General features: G+C 52.7%; 1 protein-coding gene across 1 annotated transcript in view; it reads left to right on the top strand.

Annotated features, from left to right (window-relative positions):
* The window catches only part of POLA1 (DNA polymerase alpha 1, catalytic subunit), a gene marked incomplete at its 5' end in the record, with an annotated part of 206,550 nt that extends 201,681 nt beyond the window's left edge, over positions 1-4,869 (top strand). Inside the window, 1 exon segment of the mRNA XM_084279542.1 lies at positions 4,600-4,869. Within this exon segment, the coding sequence (XP_084135668.1) occupies positions 4,600-4,772 (173 nt within the window). The 3' untranslated portion in view covers positions 4,773-4,869.
* Between the last annotated feature and the right edge of the window lie 5,052 nt (positions 4,870-9,921).

The following is a 9,921-nucleotide window of genomic DNA, read 5'->3' as shown; positions in this document are numbered from 1 at the left end:
ACAGAATATTTATTTAACTTGCAGTAAATTGACACACCTCTAGACAGAGACAATTATGACTGACTGTAAAACATCTGACAGAACCAATTATGACTGACTGTTGTTTGCTACCTTTGCGCAGAAATAAATGAAACACAGATATTTGGAACAGAGGCTGCTGCCTGTGCGTCTGAGCTTGCTGTAATTAAAATACAATAACCAGTAGGCGATGTTAAAGAGGGGGAAAAAAAAAATCAGGAGCTAATTTAGCACGTTCTTTAACTCTTTGGATAAAAGTGTGAGAGACACGCGCGGGGCTGTGCGGGAATGGTGCTCCCTGGCTTCCTGCGTGCGTGCCCGGATAAACCGGCGTTTGGGCGCTGTGCTCGTAGGCATCCCTACCTTCTGTCTCTCAAATACAAAGGAATATGTGAATATCTTTTTTTTCCTTCTTACTCTGAAGCTCAGGCTATCAACAGAGTAATCAGGAGGGGAGAGAGTTTAATAATACAACGCGGTTCGGTTGCCCAATCAGTAGGAGAAACAGCAGCAGAATTTCACTGAGCCACGTCCTGGGGAATCCAAGAGCCAAAGTTCTTGTTCCTGACTGTCAGGTTATGCTGTGTCATATTAATAGGAGTGAAGAGAAATGGCAATAAACAGCAAACACAGGGCCAGGTATAGATAAAGTACTTCCAACCTTGCTGCCAGCAGTATGGAATAGGTGGAGTTCAGGTACCCTTCAACTTTATTTTTGTTTTTTTAATTTCCCAAATAATACAAATAACACCCCTAGGTAGCTAAACAAGAATTTGGGTGGGGTGTTGGATTTGACAGGGGCATCCAGATGTGTTTTGCAAAGGGAGAAAGGGGGACAGTTACATTGGGAGGGGAGGTGGTTAACTGCAAGTTTGGTCATATGATTCCAAAATCTTTATCGGAGTCAGACATTTATTAACTTTTGAGAATACATATGTGAATGTTAATTGTATACAGCCAGAAGAGCATCTTCTTTACAAAAAAAATAATATTTTTTATTCAAATGATTCTATTTTCCATTTGTGTATTTATTTTTGTAGCATCTTTTGTACACTCTGCGTGTACACAAACGTGTCCGTGTGTTCCCCTGTGTGCATTCTGCAGCAGTGGTCATCGTAAAAGCTCATTTGCCCCCAAACCTGGGCATTACTGAAACAAGGGTGGGGTGGATAGTAGGTACCAGGACTATTTCCAGCCGTGGCTGGCGACCGAGAGGCAATCTCAGCCAGCCTGTGTAGCTCGGTTTTCAGAGGCCTTCGGCACGTTATTGATTAAATTTGCGTTTAGGACGAAAGTAGGAGCTTTTATGTGCATCTCCAAGTTGGATGGTATGGTAACTCGGAGGTATTGACTGGCTGTGTGATATACGACGGTCACAGTTGTCTTTTACTCAGAGGAGCAGAGAGTGATGCCGGTTGTCATTCTTACTCTGCTGTGTGGCAGCGTAAATAGTCCCCTTTCTAACCAACCTGGTGGGAAAAGTCAATATCCCATCAGCAAAGGAGGTAAACACATCAGGAGCTGTGTCCTCTCTCATCTTCCCCTGCTCTGTATTACTACAGTTCTTTAAATCTCTTCTCCCCAGTCATCAGATGCACTTGTGTCATTCAAATGCATGGTGTGGCTGTGCCGCAGAGACAGCCGCTGCCTGCCTCTCCTCCCGGAGCTCCCAGCTCCCATTCTCGTATAATTGAAACTTCAAATTGGCCTCATTACTTCCACGAGGCCCCTCGTATTTCTCCCTTTTTTTTTCCCCCAATCCACCCTTCCCTGCTTGCCTCTACGAGGGTTCTTGCATCCGAGAAGCGTTTAAAGCGCGCTGTCAGCAAGGTTATCGCCTGCAATTAAAGTTTAGGTTTAATGCTGGGGGCTGGGGGTTGGGGGGAGCCTGAATCCGAGCCGTGCACGGGGCCTGTATTTTTGTTCCCTGCTTTTTCAGCCCTGACTTATTGTTTGCCTCGCTGGTCTCCTGATGAACGTCCCTTCCCGCTCTGCGCACGTGTGCCAGCCCTTCCTGCGCGGTGATGCGTTTTGCCTTGGTCCCTCCTGAGCTTTAAGACAACTTGAGCCGGGGTTTGGGGCTCCAAGGATGGTGTTTTCCCCAGGTCCTCGGTCTAAAGGCCCTGGCTCTGCTGGTGTGTGAGCAGCGGCAGGTGAACCCGCTCGCTGTGTCTGGTGCCTTGACAGTTTTTATCCATGTTTTATGGAAAGGCATAAGCTAGTCAGTGCTGAATGTGTGTCAGACTAGCTTTGGTGCTTCCATGGATCCGGCTGTTATGGTTTTCAGGGTTTGTTTAATTAAACCCTACGTTAAAATAATTTCAGGATCACTAAATGTGTTTGTGCCACGGTGGCTTCAGTCTGTTAGTGAGCAGATTCTCACAGTCAAAAGTTTTCATTGTCTCAGTGGTTTAAGTGGTTTAAGGAGATTGTAGTTCTGCTAATAGAGGGAACGTCCTTACTGCCGGGGCGACAGGGAGAATCCGGGATCTTCAGCGAGGCACCTTCTTCCTGGCAGTACGCATACCCCAGGCTGAACATGACAGCGCGATACGTCCTCCCTGCGCAGGAGGAAAGGTGCTTACAAAAGGGCTTTTAATCAACCTATTCAGTTACTCAAGCTGGCCCCAAAAAAAAACCCTAATCTAAATTTTAGTTTAAAGATCTGAGAGCATCGCAGGGAGCAGTCAAGCTCGGGGGAACTTTGTGAACAACACGGTGGCAGCCGCTCGGTGGAACACTACTGTCTGTAGCGTATCCAGCAGCTGATCTGCTGAGCTCATCTTAAAACATCTGAGCCACTGCGGAAATGCTCGTAAATCCTCAGGGAGGAGGAATTCACAACCCCCCGAGCTGCATTCACTATTTCTGTTACCGTGCCTCCCTTCCCTGCCATCTCCTCCTGCAGCGGCCCTCGCCTTGGCTGCGAGACAGAGGTGGGTCCAATGGGACATCGTCTTCATCTCGGGCGCATCGCAGAAGTGACTCATCGTGCAAGTGAGTCATTTCTTCCCTCGCAGGGGTGGACTCAAAAGAACCAGCCTCTCCCTCTCCACCAAACCCTTCTCTCCAATGAACTCGACTGTTTGAGAGACCGACCCTTCTTTTCGTCTTAACTTGTGCAGCGTAGTAAAAGCCATTGGAGAAGGGATGGAGGCTCCTCTGTTACACGCCCAAAGAGTGAGGGAGGGCAGAACCGACCTTGTGAAGGCGATGGGAAGAGAAATGAGACAGCAGCTTTTAGGTAACGAGCAGCACAAGGATCCTGTTGGTTGCCCAGAAGACACATGCTTACTCCGCGTCTAAATAGCTTGAAAGCTCGACCTTGAAGTACCTGTGCCGTGCTGTCCTGGTTCTGCTTGACCTGAAGTCCTTACAGACTAACGGGGGTGGGGAGGAGCTGTCGGGGAGTGCACCTCGTTTTGCAGTGTCACCTTCTTGGGTGCTCGGTAAGGCTGTCCTGATGAGGTGGTACTGCAGGCACAGGCTTTTAGGGAGGGGTGGTGTCTCTGGGACACGGAGCTGGGAGCTGGTTGGAAAGGAAGGGCACAACCGTGGCAGATCTGCATCAGGTTGGCATTAATGTGTATCAGTAGGTAGTTTGCTCTCGTATTTGTCCACGGTCTCTGTACAGCACAAGCCTGGCAGCCACCCAAATGAAATCCCTGAGGTTTGGGGGGTTTATTGTTGTTTGGGGGGGGGGGGGGTGGCATAAAATTGGTTTTAAAAAAAGAAGGGTGTGCTTTGCTGCTGAAATCCATACAGATCCCTACACGTGAGTGTGCACACACAGGTTGTACAGGCGAGTCAACACCATGTGCTCCGCATGTTTCTTCACAGGTATCCCTGATCAAACGGTTGGGAATGGCTCTCTTCATTCCTGTGTCAGGTGAAGCTGGCGTTGAGATACCGGGCACCATCTTCTCTCCATTTTAGGGGAGGATGGGATGGGATTTCCCCTGTTTGTGCGGCTGCCCTTTTCCTTCCCCCGCCTCCGTGGTGCCGAGTGTCGCAGTTTCCACCCTGCACACAAGGCGCATGTGAGAACACACAGCACGGGTGTGCCCCGTGTCAGCAGGAGCAGTGACCAGAAATGAAGCACAGCTCTGCTGCTGAAGCCAAACTTGGGCAGAATCTCTCCCTGCTTCAGCGCCCCTGGGGCCTGTGTGTAGCTCTCACCAAGGCACCTGCACATTTTAAGTGAGATCCTTGGAGAGCCAGCCCTGCTGCCTCTTGTTCTCTCTGCTGGGACTTGGTGTATTCCCGTTTTGCTCCAGTTAGACAAGACACGGACTGGGCAAGACGTGCTTCCTGCCAGCTCCTGGCAGGAGCCACCATGCCCGTGCCGGTGGGGCTGAAGGAGCTTCAGCCTCACCACCATGTGCAGGTTCAACACGGTTTCTAATTGCACTGCGGGTGGGGAGGCAGGGGGCAGGCAGCAGAGGCCAGAAGGGTTTGCCCTACACGTCATCTTTGCTACCAAAGTGGGGACATTCACCTGGTTTTAAACTCGCAAGCGGCAGCACATGCCAAAGTGCTGACTTCTGGGGGTCATTTAATCCTCTGGTTTTCTTCTTTCAGACCTCCTCAAGAGGAAACCGGTCAGGAGTGAAGTGTCTGAGGCCTACAAAATACTGAAGAGCACTGTAGACAGATACCTGTCCGTGAGCAGCTACTCAGAAGTGAACCTCGGCAAACTCTTCAGCGTCAGCCTGGGAAGGTCTGTGGCAGAGCCCAGTAACGACAGGCCCTGACTGATTACGGATGGATGGAGGTGAGGGGCTAGTCCCCTGTTTAACGGCCAGAATCTCTTCAGCCACGCTCTGACTCCGGGGCACACAGTGACCCTTTGATAGCCTTGCCTCTCCGGAGGAGAAAGAAGGGGAAGATGAAAGCGGGATGTTACGATCCACGGCAGGCGTGAAATGTTGGAGGTGTTTTTATCTCCCATCCTTTTCCTCCTCGGGAAGCTGGGGTTACTAAAACACGGGGTCGCTGGTTTTTGCAATATATTTCGTTGTGTATTTAGACCTGTGGAGGGAAAAGGGGGTGGGGGGAATTGCCGCTTTAATTGGATAATTCCCAGTGAGAGTTGCTGGAATGTAAGTGATCCTAGACTTTGCTCCAGGGTATTTAGTAGAGGTGCTCTCAGGAAGAGAGGTTAGTAGAGGTCTCAGTAGGAGCACTAATGTTTTGCCTTTTCACAGTTTATCTTCTTCCCGATCATAAACATACCAATTAAAAACAATACGAAACCTAAATGCCTTTAAATGTCCTAATACCTTCCCCACCCCACCGAGGTGCTAAAAATAGGGACCGCCTTTTTATTAAGAGCCTTTAAGCAGTAGTGTTTTGCCGCCTTGGGAGTCTCTGGATGTGAAGACACGCAGGGGTACAAAGCCTGCTTCATACATCCGCGGGATACAAACGCATTCCGTCTCATCAGGGGTATGCCAAAGTAAGCGATCAGCGGGGGGCAGAGGTGTTTTAGGTGGCTCTGTAACCAATAATAGGGGCCGGGAAAGCAGAGATGCGTTGTTGCTGTTCTGTAATAATTGCTGCATTGGAGGTTTTAAAGGTTTTTGATAAACAGATTGTGAATTCTCATTTACTTTTAATAAAATGGTGAGCGGATGCAGCAAGACGGGAGCGTAAATTTGGGTACGTGCCTGTGTACACCGACTGTTGCTGAGCACGTGTTCGCCATTAGGTTTGCCATGTGATGTATCAGTGTAAGGTTATACAGACTTCCTTTGAGGTGTTCAACTGTAAAATGTAAAGTTTTCTTAACACTTGAAAGAAATAAATAAAGTTTTCTAGTAAAAAATAATTTGGTTTGATTTGATCCTCTCCGGCTGCCGAAAATTCTCCCCGCGAGGCGGTGTTGCTCTGGACTTTTCCTGGTATACAGGGGCGCTTGTGTGCCCGATTTTAGGGTGGGCAGCCTAAAGGGTGGGAAGGGAGCTTGAAGAAGAAAGCAAGAGCATCAGCAGGAACACGTCAGGCACCGGGTATGGACACGTGTGTCTGGCTGCGCATTCCACACCATCCACCTGTCCCGGATGTGGCAGCGCGAGGTGGCGCGTTGTCAGACTGGGTGACGTCCCTTCCAGCACCCTGAACACACGGTCGTCTCCCCAGCAGCTTCCGAAGAGGAATCCTTTCACTTGCCCACACACATGGAGTCCCAGTCCGTGAGACACCAAACCTGCTGCACCCCTGGTGATGCGTTAGCGGCGTCCCACCCCTGGCGCGCTAACGGGTTCCCTCCCGGCAGGTTCAGTTGGGTTCCGGTAGAAAGAGTCGTTGTTTGGGGCCTGCCTTGGCGCAAAGGTGTCCCTGCCTTGGCACCACGTCACCGTTCCAGCGTTTTGAAGGATCCTTCCTCCCTGTGATTTCACGTGGGCTCTTTTTTTTCCCCCTTTTTTCCCCTTTTTTTAAGATTTTCCGTGTCCAACCCAATTAGGATTATGAAGATATTACTGATATTAACCGGGTAGGATGCCTTAGGAAAGCGAAAAGCGTGACCTCCTCCCCCAAACGTTAGGTATACAAATAAAATGGATAGATATGGCATAACCTGACCCTGTGGCACTTGTATGTATCTGTATAATTACAGCTGAAGAGCCTGTTAATTTGCAAGTTTAGGGATGTTTAGATTAAATGAGAGTGTTGTGGAATGATTGTGTAGGGCGCAGCAGCGGAGAGTAGCCCTGCGAGGGGCTGGGGGGAAGCGGCTGCTTCCCGGCAGAGGAGCGAGGGGCAGTGAGCTCCTGGAGCCCCCAGCCACCCCAGCCCGGAGGAAAGGGGGTGAGGGAGGTGTGTGGGGATCGGAAATGAGGGGTTTTACCCCAAATGAAGGCAGGTTTTGATTCCTCGCGGCAGAGTTGGTCAGAGCGGAGCTGAAGTCTTGGCAAGGAGTGAACCGGTTGTGGGTTTTTTCCTCCCCCCGGTCCCCGTCCCCCCCCCCCACTCTCCCCGCTCGCTCTCTCTCTAATAAGCTCTGGGCACCGTGCCTCATCTTGGCCCCGGAGAAAGGCTGGGAAACGCAAAATCATCTTTACAGCGTTTAATATTAAAAGGGGGCTGGTAAATGCGGCGCTCTAAACAATTTGGGGCAGGTTGAAGTCCGGAGGCTCTCGTGGAGAGGCTGGCGTGGCTGGAATCGCCTTCCTCTCCCTTCCTCCCTGCCCTCGGCCCCGCGCCCACCCCCCTACACACACTCCCCCCCACCACCACCCCCCACTCTCCCCTCCCCAGCCTTGTCAAAATTAAGGTTTGTGTTTATTTGTATTTATTTGCGGCTGGGAAGGGGGGGTGTTGATCCGCGGCGCCGGTAGCCAGGTTTCGCTGCTGACATGTGCGATGGATGGGGAAAAGCGGCTCCCGGCCGCAAGCGCGCTCGCCGCCGTGCCAAAAGCCCCTTTCCCCCCGCCGGAGGCGCGGAGCACATCTTCCCTCCCGCGTCCTTCCCCCGTCTGCTGCCGAGCACCTTAAATGTGCCTTAATTGAATAGTCCTCCCGCACCCTCCTTATAGCAGTTTAATAGATTAACTCATCTGTGCCAGCTTCAGATTTCAGATTAAAATTCCTTCATCCCGAAGGCAGCATTATCAGGTTGTTGGAGGCTGTTTTCAAACCTTGGTTTTGAATAGCAGCGGCTCTGCATTAATTTAACCACTAAGCTAATAAGTAGGTTTCGTTTTGTTATGCTAAGCTTTATTGCTTTTCTTTTGATCAGAATGGTGTTGTTGAGCAAAGCAGCAGACAAGGCATTCTTTGATGAGGGAATTAGCGCTCTATTCTTCCTCTATTATTCATAGCACAGTGGAATATGTAAGTACCTGAGGGTGTCAAAGGAGAGCAGGCTCTATTGCAAAGTGTTCGCCTTGTTTCTCTCAATAGCTGACTATGAGATGATAAACCGCTTAATACACTGCACTAATTGGATGAGAGCAAAAAGAGATGGGAATTAAGGCACGGCGAAAGGAGAAAGTGCTACCAAGCCTTCATTCACTCTTTCACCACTTTAGCAGCGCCAAAGGAGGCACAAGCTTTCTATAAGCAGACTAGGGGTTTTGTGCGGAGATAAAATGAACCTGTTAGTGGATTCAAGTAATACACTAATTATTGCACAGTATAAATACCACTACTGGTTTTATAACACGGAGGTAAACTTCTTTTGAGAAGGTTATAGGATTGCTTGGCAGCAGTATAGATCCTAATAAGGGACCAGAGTAATAACCCCCTGGATTAACAAAATTGCTGCTTGCAGAAGTATGATTCGGGCTTTTACGAAGATTTCAGCGGAATGAATAAAAATGACTGAATGACATTTCTTAATGCGTAATGGCTTGATAATGATTCCCTTTTCCATAAGGCAGGGGGAAAAAAAAATGTATATTTCAGCCCGCGCCGCTAATAATGTCCAAGGAACGAGCCTTATTTTTCCCATAAAAAATATAATAAATTTCTTTTCTGCGCCTGGGGTGGGTTTGAGAACTCAGAAATACGGCTGGGGGCGGCCGGGGGAGGGGGCTGGGGTGGGGGTGGGGGGTGTGAGATGTGAAACGCCGTGGGTGGAAGGGAGGAGCTGCGGGGAAGGGTCGCGGCGGGTTCCCACGCGCGGTGGCTGCTCCGGCGGCGCTTCCCGGCCGGCGGCTCCCGGAGTCGGGGCCACCCCGGGGAGCGCCCGGGCGGGACGGGAAGGGAAGGGACAGGACGGGCCCCCTCGGTGGGCTGGGGAGGCCGGGCTCTGGTACCCAGTTCCCCCCCCCAGCTCCCGCCGCCCCGGGCTGCAGTTGTGGAGAGACGCCGCGATTAGCGCAGATCTCCCCAGAAAAGCCCCCGACAACCCACGAGCGCGGGTCGGCCCCACGGAGGCTTCCCTCGAAGGAATGCGGGGGGGGGGGAGGGGGAAGAGGGGGAGACGGGGCGGGTGGGGGGTACCAGGACCCACCGGGGTGGGGATGGGCCGCGGGGAGCGGGGTTTGGCCGCTGCCCTCGGCGCGGCCGAGGCGTTGCCGGCAGATGCTGCCGTCCCTGCGCGGCGCTTGTGCCCCGGCTCCGTGACAGTGGCACCCGAGAGCACCGAGACAAGGAGGGGAACAACCCCCCCATCCCCCACCCCCCCTCCACAAAAAAAAACAAGGGGAAAGAAAATAATGGATTTTTTTTCTCTTCTTTTTTAAGGGATGGGGGAAATCAAGGAAATAGGGGAAACCCGGCAGCTCATCCCGGGAGGAGAACGGGGGGGGGGGGACACACACAGGGAGGGAACAGGCGCGGAGAAACTTTTCTGCCCTGCGGGAGGGGTGCGGGGAGGCAAAGCCAAGCGCTCCCCCAAACCCGTGGGGTTTTCTTATCCCCCACCCCGTCCCCTGGCTTTCGGCAGCGGCGGAACCCGGGGCTGCCCCATCCCCGCCCGGAGGGTGCCGGGTGCGTGCGGGGCGGCTCCCCGCGGTGCGGGGTCGCTGGCACCCAGAGGCGACCCTGCCACTCTCGGCGGTGCCCGGTGGGACACGACACGGTGCCCACGGCAGGCGCAGCCGTGGGTGCCCGTCCCCCCGGCCCGTCCCCTCCCGCCGTTCCCCCGGCGGCCGCAAATCCGTTTGCAACCGTGGCCGCCGGCACCTCGTGCCCCCCCCAGCTCCGGTAATCACCCAGAGCCAAGTAACCCGCAGCCCCCCCACCACCACATCAAACCCTGGGAGCGGGGAAGGTGCCCTCGGCGGCGGGTGTCGCGGTGCGCAGCCCCCGGCCGCCCCGGCGGGGCTCAGACCCGGCAGCCCCCGGCCCCGGCCGCCCGCAGCGCGGCACAGGCGGCCCCGCAGCCCCCGCAAGGACCGGGCTTGGGGGGGCTGGTTTGGGTTCGTTTGTGGGTTTTTTTCTCTTGTTCCCTTC

The sequence above is a fragment of the Gallinula chloropus genome (assembly GCF_964237585.1).
Source record: "Gallinula chloropus genome assembly, chromosome: 1".
NCBI classification, from domain to species: Eukaryota; Metazoa; Chordata; class Aves; order Gruiformes; family Rallidae; genus Gallinula; species Gallinula chloropus.
This window is presented reverse-complemented; position numbering and strand designations above follow the sequence as displayed.